This window comes from Mchenga conophoros, linkage group LG12, assembly GCF_057382185.1.
Source record: "Mchenga conophoros isolate Kocher_MC1m ecotype Shallow Benthic linkage group LG12, M_conophoros_male_GT1.1, whole genome shotgun sequence".
Taxonomy (NCBI): domain Eukaryota; kingdom Metazoa; phylum Chordata; class Actinopteri; order Cichliformes; family Cichlidae; genus Mchenga; species Mchenga conophoros.
The window spans coordinates 39,204,950-39,228,949 of NC_140537.1; the positions used below are offsets into that span (position 1 = coordinate 39,204,950).

Below are 24,000 nucleotides of genomic sequence, written 5' to 3' on the forward strand. Positions count from 1 at the left end.
TCCGAGGTGGGTCTGTGAGGGTTCAGGCTCTGTCCAGGACTTCCTCTACTACGATACCCAGAGTTCATAGCACCGCAACATAAACACAAGGTTACCATGGAAACGTAAGCTCAACCTTAGCAGAAACAACAAAATGAAGGTTTACATGAAACTTCAGAGTTCATGTTTGTTCTGATTACTTCTTAAAAATGAAAGTAAGTAAAAGTAAATGGAAGCACTCGCCATGACAACGCAGTGATGATATATATCTGCCTGGTCCTTCGCGGCGGCGTCATCACAGTTTGTGTCTTTGTTTTTATTCTTACTGTGCTGCACGGTTCAGCGTCTCCTCTGCTAAAGGTGGCAGTCAGGAAGCACGGGGCTTCCTCGTTGGTTTCTGGGAAATTTGTAGAGTTCTGATTGGCTGCAAAGGATCAGTAAGAATAAAGCGAGACCAGCTCAGAATGATCCATGTTCTGATCCCAGGTTAGACCCGGGTCCATGGGGAGCATTCCTGAGACCAGGACCAGAAGGAGGAAGAAGGTCCAGCCGTCTGCGTTCAGAGGCAGAGGTGTGATCAATCGATCAATGATCGATCGATTTAAATCTGCAACTGACTCCGGCTGTCTCCTTTCTCTGTAGGTCAGCTGCGACTGTCAGTCACCAGAGAGCTGCAACAGCTGATCATTCACAGTAAGTGCTGTAGCAGCCAATCAGAGGAGACCTTCTGACAGTTAGAATAGAATAGAATAATCATTAAAACACAGGTAGAACCTCAGAGTAGCCCAGTAAAAAGTCAGACTAAGTGTGGACGACGGGTGGATAAGCAGAGACTCAGACTTACAGTGTTTGATCAGCTAAAAACAAAGATGGCTGCCTCTCCTACTCTTTGAGGTTCTCTGACAGATTCACATGCAGAGTTTATGTTTATGGAAATAAATATTATCCTGTAATAAATCAGGCGTTCTGCTGTCGGGCTGAACTGTAACTGCGCTGCTGTCGGCACATTGTGGAAGTGACTTCCTGTCCTGGAGCTCAGTGTTCCAGTGATCAATCGTTCATCCGTCTTCGTTTGGTCAGCCTGTTCTCTTCTGTCTGCAGTCCATGAGGCCAGAGGGCTGATGGGACAATCCCAGAGATCATGTGACTCCTATGTGAAGGTGAGGATGTGATGTCAGTAAGTTGATCAGCTGCTACTGCGACAGTCGAATATCAAAGACCTGTTTGTGCATGTGTTCACAGCTGGCCCTGACCTATGACCTGCAACGCAGCATCAGGATTAAAACTGACACGGTCTACAACAACAAGAACCCAAAATACAAGCGCCGCTTTAAGCTGTGAGTCACACAAAGGTTTCTAATTGCACACTTATAGAGACGGCGCTGGGACTCAGGACACCTTCGACTGTGCTATGAGAGTTTGCTGCAGGAGTTCCAGTCTGGGGTCAGACTGGAAATGAACTTTCACTGAAAGATCCTGGATCACGCCATTTCCTGTCCTGAGTTCTTACCTACAGTCTGATCCAGTGTGGAGGTTTCAAAGAAGGCTTCCCGCAGCCAGCAGCTTCAGCTGTACGAACATCACCGTTACCTGCACCAGAGCATGAGCTGTCAGGCAGGCTGGCTCACAGCTCGCGAGCCTCGCCCCCGTACAGTCAGCGCTCCAATATAATAGTTTTAGCTCTTCACAGCTGCAACCATCCAATGAAATTCTTAATAAAAAAGAGTAAAATCAATGAATACAGATATTAAAAATACTGTAGCAACTGTAGTGCAGAGGTAGTGCCACATACATGTACAGTGTGTAATATAAACTGTCCAATATTCCAGCAGCTCAATGTCCTGATGGCTTGTGGGTAGAAACTGTCCCTGCTGCTGTGGGTGTGGACGCTCCTCATGAAGAGCGTGAGGCTGTGGTGGCTGGGACCAGAGAAGATCCTCTGGGCCGTCCTCCTGTAGATGTCCTGGATGGCTGGCAGCTCAGACCTGCTGATGCGCTGTCCTGGTCACAGAGCGTCATAGCTGCTGGTCCTCACTGATGTGATGCCCAGGAGCCCGAAGCATCCGACTCTCTCCACTTGTATTCCCCTCGATGTAAATGCCTCCGCCCCACGAGCTCCTTGGTGTTGCTGATGTTGAGCAGCAGGTTCTTGTCCTGACAACTGATGATGATGCTGTTGGAGCTGGGTGGGGCTGCACAGCCGTGGCCTGCACACACATCCCTGGGGGGCACCGGTGCTGAGCGTCAGTGCAGATCATGTGACACTGCCGATCCTAGTTTACACAATATACTCCTCATGGTGGCGCACAGGTGTCAGTACCTAATAATCATGCACAGCGCTGTGCTCACCCACCTGAGGCTCCCAACATGTCAGCACTGCCAGATGCATTTACGTGTTGCGTCTGAGAGGGGGCGACATTGAGCCTGGTGCACATGTGCATCGTCTGCACATGCATGGATACTACATTGTGGTTATCATGGATTAAGTGGAATCACATACAGCATCAACACTTGTCTGCACTCCTGAATGAAGGAAAATATAACTACTAACCAAGCAGCCAGTTCTAAAACACCCTCCACCCACCTCCATCAGCACCACCATTGAGACAGCAGAATGTGGCTGTGCTCCTGAGGACAGCCGTGGCAGTCGAGGGTCTGTACATGGCAGCTTTGCAGGCTCGAGCTTAGTTTTTCTGAGGGAGATGAGGAGACGGTCAGACGTGCTTTCATCTCCTCGCGTTTGGATGTTTGCGTCCGTGAGTGAGCAGAGTTCAAAGTGCAGACAGAGAGCATGTCCTCCGGCTGCTCTTCATCGCTTACCTGTTCCTTTGTTGCTTAAAGTCGATTCAAACGTTTCGGACTGAAGTCTGGACTCACACTGAAGTGCATCGCTGACCTCTGACCCCAAGCTGCATGGGCACTGTAGCGTGTATCAGAATTGCACACCCTGTTTCTTCTTCCTGTGGAGGGCCGGCTTAAATGAGTGATGCACCTGATTCAAGCCGCGTGCCTCAGGTTGGACACATGTGGTTTACACTGTTTGCATTTCCATTGTGTTTACAGTGTGTGTGTGTGTGTGTGTGTGTGTGTGTGTGTGTGTGTGTGTCTCAGGTGGATCAGAGGAGAGTTCATGCCGAGCAGGTTGCTGGTTTCAGTGTTCAGACGACCTGCTGACAACAGGTGAGTGATGACATCACTCTGACTCTCACCTGTTGAGCTGCTGATGATTGCAGTTCTCTTCAGGCTGGACATCCACACATGTTGCAGTTCACACTCTGGCCTGATGGTGGCAGTGGGGCTCACGTGGTACACTTTTTTAAACACTTTGAGGTCACATGATGAAAAGTTCAGACTCAGCTTGAATTTGAGGTTTCAACATCCAGACTGGAGGAAGAGTTCAGCTTCAAGGCTGCAGGTACCTGCACAGGTGTGGGTCTTTCCTTTCCATGGTCACAACATCCAGCCAGAGAAGAAGAATCTCCAGGAGGAAGACACCTCATTACCTGAGCATGAAGAGAAGAACCACAAACGCAGGAGGTTCAGAAAGCTTCCAGAAACAGGCCGAGCTGCTCCGTCCTCTGATCCAGAATGATGCGGTCGCTCCAAGACGATCAGAACAAGAACCGACTGAACTTAAATAATACAAAATATAAGAAACAGCTCTAGTACATGCAGAACACCACAGAGATGAAATCTGTATGACTGACTGAGAAAGCTGAGGCTCTGAAGCATGCAAACACAGAGCGCTGATGGGCACGCTCAGTGTGTTTGGCGAGAACATGCCGACCATCCTGAGCTCGGTTATTCAGCGTCACAGGGTTTCAAACCAGAAGCTTCACTTGAACCTGGACAGCGAGGACACAAACCAGCCAAAGGATCCTCGTCCCTGTGACCTTCTTCTGCCGCCGAGCTCTTGAAAACAGGAAATCAAATGTTTTACTTTAAACATTCCAATTAAAGTTCACGGCCTGAATTATCTAAGGTTATGCAGACTATCTGGCCTGAAGGCGGTGCTTTGTCTTACTCATCAGGTGTGTCCATCTCCTCAGGCGCAGTCAGCTGATTGGCTGTATGAGCTTCAGGATTGGCTCTCTCGTCTCATCCTGTGAGGTGAGTTAAAGTAATCGCAGCAGAGAATCTCGCACTGACTGTTTATACACTTTGTAACCTGCTGGCTCCGCCTCCTCTGGAATGACAGCCCCTCAATGGTTGGTTCTACCTCTTGGCGGAGGAGTATGGGTGGAGCAAACACCTGAGAGTGACATCACACAGAAGCAAACCAACAAGAAGCTCTGAAGAGGCGTGTGTGGACATCAGAGGTAAGGATTGGCTCCTCCGTGGTCATGTGACCCCGGTGATTGTGAAGCAACTTTCCGAAAGTCAGTGGAGGAGCTTCACAGTGACCTGTCTGATGATGTCATTCTGTTACAGGTAAGTCAGCTGACAGGTGTTGTGAATCCCATAATTTATTTATATAGCACTAAAAAAACAACATCTAGTGTGAACGCTCAAAGCGGCCACAAAAGAAGACGTCACACACGACGTTTAGACCCAGAGCAAACAGTGTTTGACTGTTTCTGACTTTACGTTTCCCAGTTTTCCTTTAAGTTATAAAGTTACTGTGTTATCTACATTTGGCCTAATAATGATCCTTGTTGCTGTTTTAGAGGAGCGGAGCTTCTAGCTGCAGATTTCTGTCAGAATCTGCAGATTATACAGAACAAATGAAATGTTCACGTTTCTCCAACACTGTCTTCCCAGCAGTTGTACTGGACGGACAGGAAGCGTTCGCGATGTCTTCTCCGGCGCTGATAATCGGCGTCTGTCTTGTGTCAGGGACGTAAAAGACGGATTTAATGCGACATGACCATCAAACAGCAGTCGCTTTCTAAAACATCAGATATGTATCGGATTCAGGACCACATATGGAAGTGACCCAGGTCGGATTTGTAAATATTGGATTTGTGCCGTTCACACCGTCACACCATGATCGGATATGAGTTGCAGAGGGTCAGAAAAGTCGGATTTGATGTGCTTTCACCTGCAGTGTCAACGTAGCCTTAGTTTCAGTCGAGATTTGGAGACTGAGTGATCCATGAAGCACCTGGAGAGGAAATAATACTCCAACAGGAAAGGTGTGATGGCCTGCCTGATTGGAGAGGTCAAAGGTCAGCTCAACTGTGGCCGGTCTGCTGTTAAAGTCTGATCTGCGTGTTTGATGTTTGGCGATTGTGGCAGCGTGAAGTCTTCATCTACCGTTATGCTTTAGTTTTATTTATGCAGCGCCAAATCACAGCAGCCATCGCCTCAGGGCGCTTTCTGCTGTGAGGTCGATCCAACAATGACACAGAGTCAGTGAAGACTGTCAGCTACGCTCCACCAGGCGTAGCTAAGGGAGGGTGCAGGGCCACCTGATCCAGCACCAACTGCTTTATCAAGAAGGAACGCTTGAATCCTAAAAGTCGGGCTTCGTGGTGACGGCGCCGTAAGCAGCTGCTTGCCCGTGTGTGGATCCATACATTCGTCTATTTATAGAGGCTGGGGGGTGGGGGGCTGATATAGATTAAAAGTGACTCCTGCTCTCTCACTCATCCCCAGGGGTCCACATGGTTACCATGGTAATGACAAGCAGCCCACTAACCATGTGACCCTCACAATACCTCTGTGCTCATGTCCCTCTCTCTCTCTCTCTCTGACATCATACTGAGGGCTGACTGTGGTTCGCCGGGCTGCACAGAGCGAGCGCGGGACCACAGAAGAAGCAGCTTCGGTCTGCCTGCAGCAGCTGTTTGTTGTTCAGCCCCGTTCTGTGTCACATGATACGTTTTGTTGGTCTCGAGGTCAAATCCTACAGTGTGGCAGCAGCTCTGTGAGCCCGGGCATACCCCTTTACCTGTAGCGTACCTGGGTCTCTGCTGGTGTCCTGGGTGTGCTCAGTCTGCTCCGAGGACAGCCGAGATGTTCTGGAAGAATGCGGCGTGGTCGTGGGATGATGCAGCAGGTGATGATGATGATGATGGTGGTTATCTGCTTGCAGCAGACCTTCGGAGGACTCCGGACTCCACCCCTGATTCTGACCTGAACCACATCGTTGATGCGGCTTCCTCCACCGGTGCGTCCACGGCCAGCCTGACAAAGTCCACCTCCACCAGTGCCACCAGCACCAGCGGGCCAAAAGACCTGATCTCCAGCCTCCACTCTGAGGTCACCAGCTACAGCAGCCACGCCTCCACACTGTACACCAACACCAGCCAGCAGTACGCTGGCCGAGACGGCAGCGCTATGCAGCGAATGGAGGTGAGTCAGCGTACACGCACACACGCCGTTAAACATGCACCAGGAGGAGGTGGAGGTGCGATGTTCACAGCGACCATATCTCCTTCTGTTCCTGAACGTAACGCAACAGACAACTAAGAAGTTGGTTGGTCACCAGAGAGTAACTGTAACTTTAGTTTGGTTTATCTGATCGACAGTGTGTGAAGATTGCAGTTCCTCTACCGTCCAGCAGAAGCAGCACTAGTCCCAATCAGTGTTGGTCAAGTTACTTGAGAAAAGTAATTAGTAACTAATTAGTTACTTATTTTCAAAACTAATTAGTTACTTAGTTACATAGTTACTTTTCAAAAACATGATACACAACCTGAATACGTAATAAAGCAACAGACCTTTCAGCCCAATTCTACTTTTTCTCCATAATCATCATATAAATCTGAATCAAATGAAAAACTTTTTATTAGTTTTATTAGTTTTAATCATTTAACTTTATGCATCATGCTTTTTAATGACATCATGTGACCGATAATATGGCTGCTGTCACTGTACTGAGCGCCCCAAGAAGGCGGAGCTTCAGTTTTGGTGAATGAAATTCAAGGATTTCGATACTAATTAACAGTAAGATGCTCTCCACAGTCTAGTACAGTTAGGATTAGCTGATAACAAAGCACTCTGCCCTCTTGTCCAAATATGGTCACTTCCTGAAAGAAGACCTGACATGTCTCTGTTGGGTCTTCAGATGTGACTTCACTAACCGGTGGGTGAAGCATTACTTACAGTGTAACCAGCTGCTGATGGAGCGCGTCCTGCTCAGAGAGGATGAATAATGCTGATGGAGGTTATTCTGAGCATCGTGGTCCTGTTTGCTCCGATTGCTCGCAGGCTCCTCGTGTTTTACTGTTTTTCTGAGAGGCTCATCAAACATTCATGTGATGAATTATGGAGTGAAGCTGCTTCTGTAACCGTCACAAGCTGCTCTCTGACCCCAGCCTCAGAAACATCCGAAACATGAGGTCCAACACAGTGTGTCCTCTGTTCCTGTGCAGAGCAACCAGAGCTCCAGCTCTCAGGTGTTTGTGGGTGTTTGTACACGTTTGCTGGTGTTTGTGGGTGTTTCAGGCAGATTTCAGAGGACTCGCATTCAGATTCAGGAGCTTGGGAAAACATTAATGGTAAATGGTAAATGGCCTGTATTTGTATAGCGCATTTCTAGTCCCTAAGGACCCCAAAGCGCTTTACACAACCTGTCATCCACCCATCCACACACACATTCACACACTGGTGATGGCAGCTACGTTGTAGCCACAGCCACCCTGGGGCGCACTGACAGAGGCGAGGCTGCCGAACACTGGCGCCACCGGGCCCTCTGACCACCACCAGTAGGCAACGGGTGAAGTGTCTCGCCCAAGGACACAACGACCGAGACTGTCCGAGCCGGGGCTCGAACCGGCAACCTTCCGATTACAAGACGAACTCCCAACTCTTGAGCCACGATCGCCCCGGTATGTTTTAATTTTTATGGTTTGGGGAGGAGGGAGGGAAGGAAAATAACGAGGGTGGGATTAGGTGGATTATGTTTTAAGAAGATTGCTAATTCATTCATTCATTTATTTATTCATTTTCAGGCACAACAAATACCTATATTGAACATAAAATACACAAAACAAAAAACAAAACTTGCCTGAAAAAGGAGTGGGACGATGAGTCAAAGCCCTCACAAACACACGTCAGCCCGAGTGTGTGTGCTCAGGAAGTGTGTGCGTGTTATCACAGGGACACATCCACTGTTTTTGTGTGCCTGAGTGTGTGAGTTTCCTGCTATTATTCTGTGTGCTGGTTCCCACACACATACATCCAGTTCACCTCTGAGCCTCTGCTACGCGCTCACACGGGTTTACCTCGATCGGCACGCTGGACTCGGACCTGGTCTGGATCTTCATCCTGGTTTGGTTCAGCTCTGCTGAGGACCACTTGGTGGATCCACAGGATTCGAACTCTGACCTGCTGCCATGCACACCATCCACCGTCTGTGTCACGTCTGCATCGGACAGAACCTGCCTCAGGTCTAAAGCTATGATTATTGATTCCATCGATCAGTCTTGACCTCTGTGCTTATTGATGATGTTGACTGGGACGTTTCATGCATCACAGCAGCTCTGAGACTAAAAGCTGTTTCAGGTTCTTGGATCCAGGTCAGCACAGTTTTCTTTGTTTCTGTCTGTTTAAAAGAGTGTGACAGATAATCGGTATTCAATACCGCCAATCGCAGGAAGCTCAGTTCGCCACAAAAATGGCAGAAAGCAAACTGCTTTCCTGATTGGCTGTGCAGTTTGATGTCACGCCTGGATGTGTGTCATGTTCCTGGGAAAAGCTCCACAGTGTCCTGTGTTGTGTGTGTGCTGTGTAACCGGAGCGTCTCACGTGCTGGTTTCGGGTCTTACTGAATGAAACAGGAAGTTCGTTCTGTTAGAGCAGGTCGGAGGGCGGAGCTACCAGTGATGGAGAGCTGGACCTCAGACGGTTTGGTCCAAAAGCATCAGATGACATCAGAGAACAAGCAGAGCAGAACCACTAAAGTATAAACTGAAACGATGAGCCCAGACTCAAATTCTTTGTGCTAGTTACTAACTTTACTAGCAATTCCTTTATTTTTGTGACCTCTGACCCCAGAGAATAACTTAGACAAAACAGAGTTTTATCTCGGTTCAGTTTCAGCTCGTTGAGAGCAGAATAAGTCAGTCGGCTAATACGGAGCAGAGCTGTTACTATAATGTTGGAGACAAAGTGTGATGGTGTGGTTCGGGACTCAGCTGCAGGGGAGGGGTGGAGCAGAGGGTTCAGGGGCGTGCATGGCAGCTCCCCCGTGACTGGGAGCAGGTGCACGTGGAACAGGAGTTCTGTGTGATGTGTGCAAAGTCGTGGTGGGTCTGTGAATGCTGGCTTTCCGTGCACCTAAAAAGTGAAGACTGTGAACAAACAGACAAAGAGACGATTCCCCGACCGACACTTTTACTGTTTGCCTGTCCTCGGCCCACATATGGAAAATATCATTGAGAACCAGAGCCGCACAGATCAGGTGAGACAGTTGACCTTTGACACCATCCTCATCCTGGTCCTGAGTTGTAATTAAAGAAATGGTCTGACTGGCTCCAGTTTACAAATCCTTCAGTGGACAGGTAAGGGAGGTCCAACGTGTTGGGGTTTAACTCCGTCCCACGATTTCTCAGGACAGCTCTGAGCACCGGCCCTGCATCCTCAGCCAATTAGAAGTCAGAAAACAATCCCTCTCCTGAGGTCCACCTTTCACAGTTTGAAGGTTTCTCGGTTCTTTGTCACGAGTTCAAACCAGATTGACGAGCGCTTCTGTTGATTCGAGAGCGCCACAGCAGTGGGACGTCTAAAAAGGCCGCTTCACTGCCTCAGAGCATGAATCTAAATGATTATTTGGTATTTAAATGTTCAAACAGCTTCTCTAACCTCCTCTGATCTCCTTTTCCCACTTGGCTCAGCCTGAGGAGGCCGGGGGAAATTGTTGATTTAGACAAATGCAAAGCTGTGTTAAAGGCACGCTCAGCTTCCTATTCCTGGTCATTCCACTTCCTGTTTGGCCTGAAAGCTCTGCAGAGGCAGGAAGATGGCGCAGGAGCGGGATCGTGAGAGCAGGACTGAACCTGCAGACAAATGCTGTTTGCATACCTTCACCCCGACGCTGTTCTTGGTTCCCCTGCAGCAGTTTTAATATCAGCCTGTCAGTCTGAAGTCGGGGACATTAAACTTCTATTGTGGCGAGGAAACTCTCAGGACGAGGCGACCTTTCCTTGCGCCGTCTCTGTTTACACAGCCATGGAAACCACTTGGAGACCCCCACCAAACATGGCCCAATGGGCCTCGGTCAACAGGGCCGTGGAGTAACACACGGTGCGCCCTGCAGGCTGAGAGCATCACAGCAGGAACAAACCTGACCTGACAGCAGCCTTCTGTCCTACACGACAGCTTCTCAGTCATCCTGAGAAGAAACTTTAAGGTGATGAGTCATCAATAACAGAGTGACCACGCCGGTAACTCAGCACAGGACAGCATACATGAGTCAAACGAACAGGTTCACTGCAGGCTCATTTACCCTCACAGTTTATGTTTACATGACACGACCGAACAAACGTTTTAGAACAGCAAGGTGATAATTTGATCCAAAATACTGAAACCAACAGAAGGCTCCATAATCGACTCCTCAGCGGCTCTCTGAGAATAAACGTGTCATTTTAAGAAATCAGCCTTCAAAGAGGCGGGCTGTAAGATTTCAACTGCTTTTATTGGAAAATAAAATCTCCTGGAAAGGAGTAACCCTAACCCTGCGTATCATCACCAAAGCTCCCTGCTGATCTCTCATAAAGAGAAAAATCCTTCGGTGGTTGGCTTTTCCAAATGACCCCAAATCTCTAAACTGACCAGTGCACCAAAGTGTTGTCACCTGTAGGGTCTCACCTTCAGGTGAAACATCGTCAGAGTTTGCTCAGATGTGTGGAGAACAAAAGGAGTTCCTCCAGACTTAATCTGGGCTCTGTGACAGGAAAGCAGACCTGCTACGCCTCGCTGAGAAGGTGGAGTTTTAAACTGACTTCAGGTGTGTTCTGACTGTCCTGCAGGTGAGCATCGCTCGAGGAAAAGATGGATTCGGTTTCACCATCTGCTCTGACTGCCCGGTCAGAGTGCAGGCGGTAGATCCAGGTGAGAAAGACAATTCCACGACCGCTGTACGACATCCCGTTCACTCACAGGTAATAAACACCTGGCTGTCCTCACTGCTCATAGGCGGTCCGGCTCATCAATCTGGACTCCGTCAGGGAGACTCGGTCCTGCAGCTCAATGGGCTTCCTGTAGAGACCTGGAAGTGCGTCGACCTTGCCCATGCCATCAGGTAACCCTGCCCCCTGTCAGAGTGACCCCACATGTTCAGGTAAATCACAGGGCACATCTGGCCTTTTGTGAATACTAACAGTGGCGCGTCTCCTCAGGAGCTGTCAGTCTCAGATTGTGTTGGTGGTGTGGAGAAGTTTACCTGAGGTCCGGTCAGCATGTGACGCTATGCTCCGCCCACACACACACAGCGCGGTGAGTTTCATGCGTGAGGACCATTTGAACTGCACCTGTGGTCATAATCACAGCTGCAGATAATCAAAGGAGCTCTCATTCAGCTCATTTTAGTTTTACTTATACAACACCAAATCAGCTCGAGGTTTATAGCGTAAGACCTACGATAATACCCCGACAGTCAGACCTGCTAAAGCTAGCACTTGGTAACAGGAAGGAAAAACTCCCTTCTGACAGGAAGAAACCTCTGGCACAACCACCAGTGAGGGCTGGAAGACACCGTGTGGGAGCTTCAGTGCTTCCTTTATTCCTTCCTTTAGCCAAGGAGACACTGTAGCACCATTTGTAAAAGAAGAGGAGATGATGCCATCCCATAATTCATAGCAACACATCACCTGACAATCCAAGAAAACAAGTGCTGAACATTACATGCTAGTTAAGCTCACAGCTGAACATCAGAAGAACATGGGTTGATATAAACTCTGTGTTTTCAGGTTGTGTCTCTGATGTCTGCTCTCATGTTTACTTCACTGTGCTTCTCCTTTTCTGTATCATTGACCTCACAACAGCTCGCCAGACAAATGAGCGCTTATTAACTGATCTTACACTAAGCTAATGTTCCTCTGTCTCCTAGACGACAGGCAGGAAGTTGCTGTCTAACCCCACCCAAAGCAAACAAGACCGCAAATGGGGTCAGGGGTCAGGGGTCCGGGCCAGTTTGGGAGCTCTAGGTTCTCTATGGAGGGATAGAAAGGAGGACAGGGAGGAAGAGGAAGAGGAGGAAGACCAGGAGATGTACACACCTCACACCACCACCCTGAAGGGCACACGTGTGACATCATCAAATGGAGACAATTACATCATCCTGTCACCTGTCAGCACAGAAGGGCAGGTGAGTGTCAGGAGGCGGGGCCTGTATTCAGAAGGAGTAGAACACAGTTTGTCAGTGTTTGGTTCCAGCACTGAGGGTCCTGTGCAGAGACGTCAGAATAATCAGAACTGAAGTTTAGAACATCGACTTACTGCAGCCGTTGAATCTGTGACCGGGACCGACAGCCCCGTGACAACCTGACAGGCCAACGTAAAACGGTCTGAGTGTGAAGCACGAAGAAGACAATGTCTAAAAATGTCAGATGGTTTGAACACGCAGTGAGTTTAATCGATTCACCAAAGAAAGGAAAACCCCAAAGAAGAAGAAAAAACAAGTCGTAATCTGAAAAGCTGCTGTTTCATGAAAAACATTGTAAATACAGTAAGTTGCTGTTTTTATGGGAAATACCCTGACGCTGTACAGTCATCATTCCAGTTAGAGAGTCTCGCTAAACTCAGATATTTGTGTTGAAAGAGAATATTTTAGTCAGTTTGACAGTTTCAGGTGAAACACTTTGACCTTTGGGACTGAGTAAACGCCACATCGAAACCATCATTATTCTGTAAAGCTCTCTTTATGTCTTTGTTTGCATTCATATATTTACCTGCACATCATTTTGTAGTTTGGTTTGCTGATGTTCGTGCACCATCAGAACGATGCTGAAATCAACAGTTTCCAAATAAATGTTCTCTTCCTCTCCAGCTGCTGCAACCAGTTTATCACGACAGGACTGGGTCGATCGGTACGACTTCCACTCTGAATATTATTCATCCATATGCAAAGTGCTCGTAAATATTATGATTATTTAATCGTGTCATTTGTGGTTATCCAGGACATCTGTACCAGACTCGCCCCAGAGGTCCGAACGTCCTCCACGACTCGTGTTTGGGGTCGTTACAGAGACCTTTTACCAGGCAAATCTCCACCCTGCCTCCACCTCTTTCCTCCACATCTTCGGCCCCGCCCAGAAACTATGGCAACTACCAGAATTGCACCATCGTTCAGTCACATGTGCCCTGCTCAGGATATGGAACCTACGTCACCATGGCGCCCAAAACCGTCATCTTCCCTATTTTTGTCCAGGTCAGAACCAATCCAGGTCCGGAGTCTTTAAACTGAACCAAAACAAATCCAGTGCCCAGAGCTCCAGGGTCCTGAACAAACCCAGAAACTCTTAGAGCATCTATCTATCTATCTATCTATCTATCTATCTATCTATCTATCTATCTATCTATCTACTTAGCACTTTTATTTTTATTTTTTTATGTTTATTTAAGTGTTGTCTGACAGTATGTTTGCACTAAGTACCGCAGCAATTTCCTAATGTTGTAAACCTGCTCAACATTTGGCAATAAAACCCCATCTGATTCTGATCTTTATCCGCCCCATTAAGCTCTAACCCAGAACAGAGTTACAGCCTTTTTTTATTTTATTTTGTTCATTATAACAGTCATTACAGATCTCTTTATGGAGACTCTACAATGATGAAGAGAAAACCTCTCTCACACAGCATGGCCCAGATGGACCTGTCCTCCCGTGCATACAGGACCCCCTTACTTGATCCAAGCTGAATTCAGGAATGTTTAGAAACAGGAGGAGATGCGGTGACGACAGTATGAAAGGCAGAATAAAGTGTGGCAGAGAGGGCCGGGGAACTTAATTGAAATGGTCTGAAATAAGGAGAACAGGTCTGTCCTGTAACGGGACATTGAGTCTCCATGGGGATTACTTGCATAAACAAAGGTAAATAACAGTAATGAGGAGGGCGACTGACAGTGGGCAACCGTCAGCTACAGAGGAGCAAAACGGTGTTTGTGTTTGTGTGGTTTGCTTTTGTTTACATGTGTGTTGTTGTTGTTTCAGCCTCTCGATCTCTGCAGTCCAGACAGAGCGCTGCTGATGTCTGAAGAGATGATCCTGCACCAAGCCGACCTGCTGCCTGCAAAGGTAACACCCCTGTAAACAGTGTTGGGGAGTAACGGAATACATGTGCCGCCGTTACGTATTTAAAATACAAAATATGAGTAACTGTATTCCGTTACAGTTACCGTTTAAAAAGGTGGTATTCAGAATACAGTTACTTTGTTGAAATAAATGGATTACACTGCGGTACTTCCCTGTTTCATGTTGTGGCGGGTCAGGACTGTTTGGGTTTGTTTGACAGCTACGTTCTGTTGTTCCAGGCGGCAGTGTTACGGTTGCCATGGTTACAGGGTGAAGCTCTCTCTCTGCGTGTTTCCTGGGTGAGAGAGGCCTTTTTGTTGTTGTTGTGCTAAGCTAACAGGCAGAATGCAGCCTGATGAGCAGTGTAGTCCGTGCTGCAGGGAGAATGGACTGCTGTACCCGTTATGTGTCTGTGAGCGCGGAGGGAGAAAAAGGAAAAGTACGAGCTGTCACCGAGCAGAAACGGGAGCTGGAAGCATGTAAATATAATAATAACCACTGCAGCCAAACAGAGAGCCTGATGAGCCCAGCTGTAAGTAAGCTGTTAAGACTCGACTGTACGCTGTGTTCGTGTTTCCTCTGAAACAATAAGCTCCGTTGGAGCAGCCTTTCAACGCCTCTCTCTGTCTCTGGCAAGCAGAGTTGATCCAGACAACAAAGTAAAGCTCGTTTTCAGCTACCAGCCCGACACGAACCCGTATTAGTCCCTTCAGTAATAGTAATAAATCACATTCACGTAGTTGTAAACAGCGTGATAATATCTTAAGTAATCCAAAGTATTCCGAATACGTTACTCTCATTGAGTAACGTATTCGGAATACGTTACAGAATACATTTTAGGGCATGTAATCTGTAATCTGTAATGGAATACATTTTAAAAGTAACCTTCCCAACACTGCCTGTAAATATACTGCACGTATGCAGCCCTGAGTACCACCAACAGTCCTGGAACTCTAACTAAACAGACACCTTTAGAGGCGGTCCTGGGGCAGCTGACACACTATTGATCGAGTAGCCTGCACCCCTACCCACTCGAACTCTGCGTTCCTCCAGTAAGATGCTTTTACTGGTCCCACACTCCCAGTTAAAATCCATAGGTGATGAAGGCTTTCTCCACCGCCGCTCCGAGACTCTGCAACAGTCTTCCCTCCCTCTTATATATATACACATGTATAGACAAGTGTGTATGTATGTGGATGTTTAATCACGAGATAAATAATTTACCTCATTCATCTTCATTCTTTCTTGTATTTGATTAGATTGTCCCTCTGTTCAGCACTTTGGCCGACACTTGATGTCTTTAAACATGCTATACAAATATATACTTGACAGTGGACACGGTGAGTTTGTGTTTGGGAGGCTGAGGCTGAGGTGCACTGGGATGTCGTGCTTGGAGTTTCAGTTCTCAGGTCTCCAAAGGTTTAAACCTGTTACCCACAGCCTGTCACACAATCACCCTGTTTCCATTTCTTTAGCTGAAATGATGAAAAATGCAAAGATAACACAGTTTGACATAAAATAGTATTTTTACTCCAACAAGGTGTTTCCCAAAGAGCTGTTAGCGGTAAACTCTCTGGGCTGTGTGTCCTCGGATATCTGAGGAGACAAATGGAGGACATCTCCTGTTTGCTGAGGACTGATGGGTTTGCTGATGGGAATTGATAAAAATTTAGCGATTAAGCTTCCATTATGGATATCACTTATCGATCCTCACTGGCTGCGCTTCTGGAGCCATTCTAACCTTACGGCTGATAATGCAGTGCTGGTCGTTGTGTTCCCATCGATGTTTCTGAGAAACGTCTGGTTCTGCAGACTGAACCTGATCCTGAAGGACACACCGACCTCAGAGCTGAACCAGGATCAGTTTCCTCCTCCCATCCATTTACACACATCTGGGAATTTGCTGTGTTTTAGTTTCATACTTTCAGTAAAGGTGGAGGTCAGACGTCGCTCTGCCTCCGACTCTCAGTTACATGTGTTAGTGCAGGAAGAGCGTGGCGAAGCCGGCGGTCCATAAACACGACCTGATGATGAGGAAAAGGAAGATGGTTTATAAGCATTTAAACATTGTTACTGAGCAGAATGAACACGGCGGTGATGGTCTGTGAACTCTGAGGACATACCTCAGGGTCAAAGTAGGGCTGTGCGATATATCCAGTTTTTTAAAAATATCGATATATTTTTATACGAGATATAAGATGTGACAATATCGTTTATATCGATATAGTCTATGCTACGTTATAATTATAGTTGTGGAACCACAAGTTTGCCTCTCTTTCGTCCACTTTTGTCTCTACGCAACGTTACTCGGCCTCGCCTCTCCTTCACTGAACACAACTCCGCCTCCCCCATAGCTTCACCTGCAGGCAATGACAAGATGGACACGGCAAATAAGATAAGATAACCTTTATTAGTCCCACACGTGGGAAATTTGTTAATCTCCGTTAACGAGTTACTGCGGATCGCCCCGTGCGTGGGGCTGGACGGCGTCAACATGTTAACGAGCTAACCACGCTAACGCCATGCACGGCCTGAAATCCTTTCATTTTCTCAAAAATCGACTGCACGCCTTATGTATGAATTCTGGTTGTGCTTGATGACCGCGAACCGATTTTCTGTGGAGCACGGCGCTCAGCAATCTGTTAAAAAATGTTTTAGTTCGACTTTGCTACGGAGCTGCAGCAGCTTGATGGATTGTCGGAGCATTACGGCTGCCGAGGAGCCTCGCGGAGTGATACGTACTGTGCTTCAACATAATATTACCGTATTGTTTGTGTATAAGGACCATAAATGGCACCTGTTAAGAGACACGGTTATGAAGCGGATTTCAAACTCCAGGCTGTCAGTCACGAATTGTGAAATCTTTGTTATTATGCTCAGCATCTTTTCGTTTACATTTTGACTGCACAATTGTGAGCTCTTTGTTATGCACAAAAACAACATCGTTTTCTTTTATTTATGGAGCATTATTATTTAATAAATGCTCATAATTTATGTTTGAGTAGTTTTTTCATGTACATCTGTGCTGTATGTTAATAAAACAGCTTTGACTAAGAACTCTCTTTTTGTTCTTACTTTATGGCTTTAAAAAAATATCGAGATATGAATTTTGGGTCATATCGCCCAGCCCTAGGTCAAAGGTCACAGTGTTGTGTGCAAATGAAGAAACAGGTCGATGAGAAGAAGAACTACAAGTACACATTTTATTGTGCTGACAGTGGTGTGTGTGTGTTTCAGGTGACCGTGTTGATCTACACTGACCTGCTGCTACTTACCAGAGAGGATGAAGCTGGACGCTGTAACGTCCTGCAGAGTCCGGTGTTCCTGAACACATTGAAGCTCAGAGAGGGTAATGCTGCGTTCACTGTCATCTCTGAGCATCGGTTTTTCTCTGTAACCTACAGCTGGCAGGTTTCTGTTTAATGTCAGAACACATTGTTGTAATCCACATTTGATTTTCATTTCCTGGTTCGTTGTCAGCTGATTGACCAAGTAAAGTATCAACAGCACTATAACCTGTTCAATTTAACTTTATTTATACAGCACCAAATCACAACAACAGTCGCCTGAAGGCGCTTTATATTGTAAGGTAGACACTACAATAATACATACAGAGAAAAACCCAACAATCATGAGCAAGCACTGTGGCAACAGTGGGAAGGAAAAACTCCCTTTTAACCAGTGTTGGGTAAGTTACTTTAAATTAGTAACTTAGTTACATTACTAGTTACTTCTATCAAAAAGTAACTCAGTTACTTCAAGTTACTCGTTACTTTCAGAGTAACTAGTTACTAGGGAAAGTAACTTTGGTTTTACTCAGAATTCTCTTGTTAATGTGTTGCTTCCGTAACTGGATACCCAGCCAGTCTTCTAGCTTGCTTACTTGCCACAAGTGCACTGTGCCACCAATAGAAAGGAAAAAATAATGTGCGCATTTCCATGAGAGAAATCCCACACCTGATTCTATCCTAGCCTGCTTTTTACATCCAACACAAAAACTGCAGTCGTGGTGCTTTGATTGTACTCAGAACTCAGAAATTCTGCTTCTGAATAGGAAGATGTAGGAAACACCAGACTGCAGATGAGCTGCATACAGGGCTGGACTGGGACAGAAAAATTGGCCCGGGCATTTTGACTATAGACCGGCCGCCATTATAGGAAAAATCATAAAGCCTTTGAATGAAAACAAACACTGTTGTGACAGTGATGTTCACTGTTCTGATGGTATATATGCATCAATCTATCAATCGTTTGTTGTAAGATTCAGATAATTATTTATTAAAAGTGAGACATTTTAAATGAGAATAAGAAAGAAAAGTATTTCTTTGTGCCCCCCTCTCCCTGTTAATGCCCTACCTGGCCCCCTGGCAACACTTTGCTAGACCCGCCCCTGCACAGTTACCAGCTGTCAGCTGCTTAGAAAAGGATCCTGGTGTTATTTGTCTCTCAGAAACAGTTCATAACTTCCCTTCAACTCATTCATGTCACCTGAAAGGTAAACCTGTTTCTCCATCACAGCTCTGATGATCCAGTAAGGACATCTCCTGTTTTCATCTTCATGTTTCCCTCTCACCACATATCCAAACTGACATCATGACCAGCAGCTTTACAGCTGTGGCTCCAGCAAACATCAGCTGATACTAGAAATTAATATTAAATAAATTCTAACAACAGCTGATCAAGCTTAAACGTGCTGCTGTTGTTTAGCGTGACATCCGCTGGTTTCCTCTTTCGGCGCAAAGTGGGCGATAAACAAACAAGAGAGACGATCAGCTGATCATTGATCAGTTTCATGATTGAAGTAGAAACAGGAGAGGGAGGGGGGAGAATGAAAGAAGAAGAGGCAGCTGTGCAGCGTAAAGACAGAATAACTCCAGCTTTGTGCCTTTTTCATTGTAGCTGAAGTCCGGGACAAACTGTTCCTTTTCACCTCAATAAGATATTTTCTCTGAATACAAGATGATTCCGTTTTTTACGGGACGGTTGGAAACTCTATTTTGTTCATAAGGTTAATTATTAAAGTTCAACATCAGTAACATAGCACCACCCAGCTGTATAGAAACTCCGTCATGCTAGCTAGCACGCAGTACGAAAAAGTCAGCACAACGAAAATAAACTCCACCTAAACCTGGTTCATATCTGACCCAGACAGACTGCAGGTCATAACTTCTTACCTGAACTTCAGTTCACCTGACACTCGGACCAGCAGCCGCTTCGGGTCTCTCCTCCTGCCTCCCTTTTCCTTCATCCACCTGCTGGCCTCCACCACTTAATGTTATTGAATCTGTGGAAGCTCCGCGATAGCCTCCACACGAAGTAACGAATAACGAGCTTATCTAAATCCCAGTAACGAGTAACGCGTTCCCGGTTTTGGCATAATAACTAGTTACCGTGCTCGTTACCACAATAATAACGTAGTTACTCTAACGCGTTACTTAATAACGCGTTAGTCCCAACCCTGCTTTTAACAGGAAGAAACCTCAGGGAGGGGCGGGGCCATCTGCTGCGACCGGTTGGGGTGAGAGAAGGAAGACAGGATAAAGACATGCTGTGGAAGACAGAGAGATTAATAACAGATATGATTCAGTGAAGAGGACTCTCCATTTGACGTTTCTCTGTGTGTGTGTGTGGCAGCTCTGTCGGAGCCGCTCCACCTGTACTTCCTGCAGAGCGCTCCGAGCCGCCGCCGCCTCTTCAGCCTGGAGGCGTTCAGCATCGAGCAGAAGGTCCGAGTCAGCCTGTGTCTCCACGATAACATCCAGCTGCAGCTCGTCACCACGGAGGCCACACACACCCAGCAGGTACAACACCTGTCCAGGTAGTCACAGAAAGCAGGAAGAGGGCCAGTTCACACGTGTGTCCAGCAGAGGTCGCCAAACACATGAAATACTCAAAGCTTTTCCCACACAATTTAAGTCCTCTCCTCCTCCTCCTCCTCCTCCCCCCAGCTGTCAGACCTCCCCTCAGACTTTGGCTTCCTCTCTCTCGGGCAGTCTGACCCCCTCTATTGTCCTTCATCTCCTTACTCTTCGCTCTGTGACTCCCTTAGACCTCCCTCCCCATCTTCTTACTCCCCCAGTGCTCCCTTCTCCTCCTCCACTCTTCCTCCTGCTCCCGTCTCCCTTCTTTCTCCCTACTCCTCCTCACCACCTTCCAGGAACATCATCTCCTCAGCTCAGCTCCTCCCTTCACCTCACCGTCCCTCCTCCACTCTAAGGAGTCCTATCTGGAAGGAGAGAGCAGGAGCAGAAGAGGAAGAGGAGAGGAGGAAGAGGAGACGGGAGGAAGAGGAGGTGGAGGAGCGGCAACAGGGGGAGGGGGAGAGTGCCTCAGAGACTTCAGAGAACGCGGGTGGTGTCGGGGGGCGGGGCTTCCTGCTCAGCCCTCACCACTTCAACATGAACCAGGAGAGTGACCGTGACGAGGAGGAAGAGAAGTTTATCTTCAGACCACCAGGTGAGTTCAAGTGCTCTGAAAGAAAGTCAAAAGTCTTGAGTTGGGGGAGTGGAGGATGTGAGGTAAGCAGGATGAAGCTGGTTTAGAGCCGCTGCAGGTGGAAACGTTCCCAGTTTGATGGATTTTCTCCTGTTTCAGTCCTACGTCGCTCGTTCTCCGAGGGTTCTCTGCTGCGAGAACCTCAATCGCCCCACTTCCTGTCCGACAGCACCATCCACCGCCTCACCCGTCCTGTGAACTTTGACCTCAGCCCCAACTCGAGCCCCGCCTCCCGAGCCCCCTCCCCCCACACTCTGAGGAAGCAGCTGACCGGAGAGGGGGGGTCTCTGCACCAAATGCTGATGCTGCTCAACGGGACCAAGGTAGGGACCAGAACCGGCTTTGACCACAGAACCGCGAACCAGCGTCATGTGACTACACAACGCATAGCAGCAGGTTGATCATTGTGCTGCATGTCAGAGTTAGCCCCAGGCAAACGGGGCGACTGCACCAGGACGGCATCTGGTGTCAAATCAGACGTGCAAATCGTTAATAAGACAATCTACAAGCTGATTGGTTGAGGCCCAGGTTAATGACGAGTGTAAAAGGGAGATTTACTGTGGGAGTGGTTTGAACACGTGCAGAGGAAGATCCTGGGGTTAGAGACCGGTACAGCTCGGGTTCTTCGGTTCTAACAAAGTGTTTTTGTTTGTTTTTCAGGCTGGAGAACCCAGAAACCGACAGCTGAAGAAGAAAACTCTGTACGTAAACAAGCACACTGTTGTTTTGTCTGGTGTTGTTTCCTCTCGCTCTGATTGGTCCTCGTTGTCTCCTCAGAGCAGCTGATGTTCGAAGCCGCCTGGCGTTTCTGCGAATGTGGAAAAATGGCGCTGGTGTCCATGGAAGCAGTTTGGAGAAAGCGCTGAAAAATAACAGGTAACTCGGACCTGAACCCGAACTAGACTCACCTGCAGGTCAGGAAAGGCAGCAGATTATCACAGGTCATAACTAATCAGAGTAAAATCTCCAGGTGATCACGGCCAAGCATGTCGGTGTTTCTGCCCTAACAGCAGTGGTGTGGAGGTGACATCACAGTCTGAATGAAGCTCGACTTCAGAGCCTCTGGTGGATGTTAGAGGAAATGCAGGTTTTCCTGAGATGCGTTTGTTTTGTTTTCCAGACCGTCTGCAAAGGAGGTGCTGAGGTGGGCGGAGAGTCTGGAGTCCCTGCTGTCCAATCAGTGTAAGACTTCCTGTTTGTGTTTAACCAATTTAACCAATAAGGGGAGGAGCCAGCATGAGAAACGCCTCTCCACTAGATTAATGTCTTGATGCATGCTCAATCATCCAGGTAAGTAGATTGAGGTTGATTGTGTTCACCTGGACGTTTCAGTGGGAGAAACGTTTCATCGCTCATCAAGTGACGAACCAACAACTATTGATCAAAGACCACTGATCAGTGATTGATCAGTGGTCTCTGATCAATAGTCATGACACTTTGCATATTAATGATCACAAGCTGACCTCCCAGCCCATTGTTCATTCAGTGCTGCTTTTTTCAGTCATTGTGCAAATGTCAAATTTGTATTTGTCACACACACAGCCATACACAGTATGACATGAGGTGAAATGCTTGTAGCTGTGCAATGCCCGACCATTAGATGACAGTGGTTTTACAGTATTTACAATTTACAGGTTATTACAAAATTTACAGATTTAACTTAGAAATTTACAGTAAAAATGTGCAAATAGCAGAAAGAGATTATAAATTATAGGAAGTGTGCATGAAGAAAAACCAGAGTGCGTGTGGTGATGTGATGTGTGGGAGAGTCCAGTCCTACACCTGGTTCAGGGCCGAATAGCCTGGGGGAAGAAGCTCCTCCTCATTCTCTCTGTTTTGGCCTTAAGGGAGTGGAAGCGCTTCCCAGACCTCAACAGTGAGAAGAGTCCTTTGTTGGGATGGTCCATCATGATCTTCCTAGCTTTGGTCTTGCAAATGTCCTGTTTATAAGGTTGAGACCTGCAGTCAGCTGAGACTGAAGACATCCCCTGATGATGATGATGATGATGAAATATTTCTCCCATTGAAACGTCCAGATGGACAGAATAAACCTTTTGGCACCAGATTAATGGCGTGCTTCTCTTTTCTAATTGGTCAGATGGTCTGACGGTGTTCCGTCACTTCCTGAGGTCAGAGTTCAGTGAAGAGAACCTGGACTTCTGGTTGGCTGTGGAGAGGTTTAAAAAGACACGTCCCTCCAACAAGATGGCTGCCAGAGCTGCAAAAATCTACGACCACTTTATTTCTACGACTGCATCGAGACAGGTACCATGTGTCTGAGCTCCGATTGATGTGTGTTTTTTGGTTGTTTTTTTCCTAATATGGTGATGAAGCATTCCTCCAACGATGATGTCATTACAGTCCAGAGGCTCGGTTAAATTCATACCTGAAACCATCAGGTTGTTTACTTTCATCATCATCATCATTTATTTATTTATATAGCACTTTAAAAACACACCTGGTAGACCAAAGTGCTGTACAATACTAATATGCACATAGTAATAAAACCAGACATAGCAATAAAGTTAAAAAACAATAAAAAATAAAAATGTCAGTTACCTACAGAGTTAAAAGCCAGGGAATAAAAATAGGTTTTTAATAAAGACTTAAAAACTGGCACTGATGCAGCCTGTCTAATATGGAGAGGAAGGTTATTCCAAAGCATCGGCGCTGCAACAGAGAACGCTCGGTCTCCTCTAAGTTTCAGCCGTGACTTTGGGACCGAAAGCAGCAACTGCTCAGCTGACCGAAGGGAACGAGTGGGGACGTGGGGCTTCAACAAGTCAGACAAATAAGCAGGTGCCAGACCATTTAGAGATTTAAAAGCCAATAAAAGGACTTTAAAACTGATCCTGAATTCAATTGGAAGCCAGTGTAAAGAGGCCAAAATCGGAGTGATGTGATCAAATTTTCTTCTACCAGTTAAAAATCGTGCCGCAGCATTTTGCACTAATTGCAAGCGTGACAAAGTGCCCTGCCCAACCCCTGTTAAAAGAGAATTACAATAATCTAAACGTGAGGTAATAAAGGCATGAATAACGCTTTCCAAGTCACGCTTGGAAAGAAGGAGCTTAACCTTTGATAAACGTCTGAGTTGATAAAATGCTGATTTTACCACCCCGTTTACATGGTCATCAAAGGTGAGTGCAGAATCAATTTTAACTCCGAGATTTGTGATCGAGCTCTTTAGTTGGGAAGTCAAAGCTGCAAGATCAACATCCAGAGTATGAGAAGAACGATTTGGGCCAAATAAAATTGCTTCTGTCTTCCGATCATTAAAATTTAAAACGTTTTTTGCCATCCATGCTTTGACATCAGTAAGGCAGTCAAGCAGAGGTCCAGTTGGGAGA

General features: G+C 46.9%; 1 protein-coding gene across 1 annotated transcript in view; it reads left to right on the plus strand.

Annotated features, from left to right (window-relative positions):
* LOC146563368 (regulator of G protein signaling 3-like) overlaps positions 1-24,000 on the plus strand; it is a 29,737-nt gene that overhangs the window by 4,961 nt on the left and 776 nt on the right. The window contains exons 3-26 of the mRNA XM_085295754.1: positions 1-6; positions 466-550; positions 622-672; positions 1,081-1,139; positions 1,222-1,316; positions 3,091-3,159; positions 4,029-4,089; positions 4,178-4,298; positions 6,017-6,276; positions 10,896-10,977; positions 11,062-11,167; positions 11,265-11,361; positions 11,975-12,232; positions 12,914-12,953; positions 13,044-13,294; positions 14,075-14,158; positions 17,393-17,504; positions 19,790-19,956; positions 20,104-20,611; positions 20,750-20,973; positions 21,311-21,351; positions 21,428-21,526; positions 21,771-21,832; positions 22,749-22,915. The exon at positions 1-6 is cut by the window's left edge and continues 202 nt beyond it. Coding sequence (XP_085151880.1) covers positions 1-6; positions 466-550; positions 622-672; positions 1,081-1,139; positions 1,222-1,316; positions 3,091-3,159; positions 4,029-4,089; positions 4,178-4,298; positions 6,017-6,276; positions 10,896-10,977; positions 11,062-11,167; positions 11,265-11,361; positions 11,975-12,232; positions 12,914-12,953; positions 13,044-13,294; positions 14,075-14,158; positions 17,393-17,504; positions 19,790-19,956; positions 20,104-20,611; positions 20,750-20,973; positions 21,311-21,351; positions 21,428-21,526; positions 21,771-21,832; positions 22,749-22,915 — 3,105 coding nt within the window. The remainder of the gene's footprint in view (positions 7-465; positions 551-621; positions 673-1,080; positions 1,140-1,221; positions 1,317-3,090; positions 3,160-4,028; positions 4,090-4,177; positions 4,299-6,016; positions 6,277-10,895; positions 10,978-11,061; positions 11,168-11,264; positions 11,362-11,974; positions 12,233-12,913; positions 12,954-13,043; positions 13,295-14,074; positions 14,159-17,392; positions 17,505-19,789; positions 19,957-20,103; positions 20,612-20,749; positions 20,974-21,310; positions 21,352-21,427; positions 21,527-21,770; positions 21,833-22,748; positions 22,916-24,000) is intronic.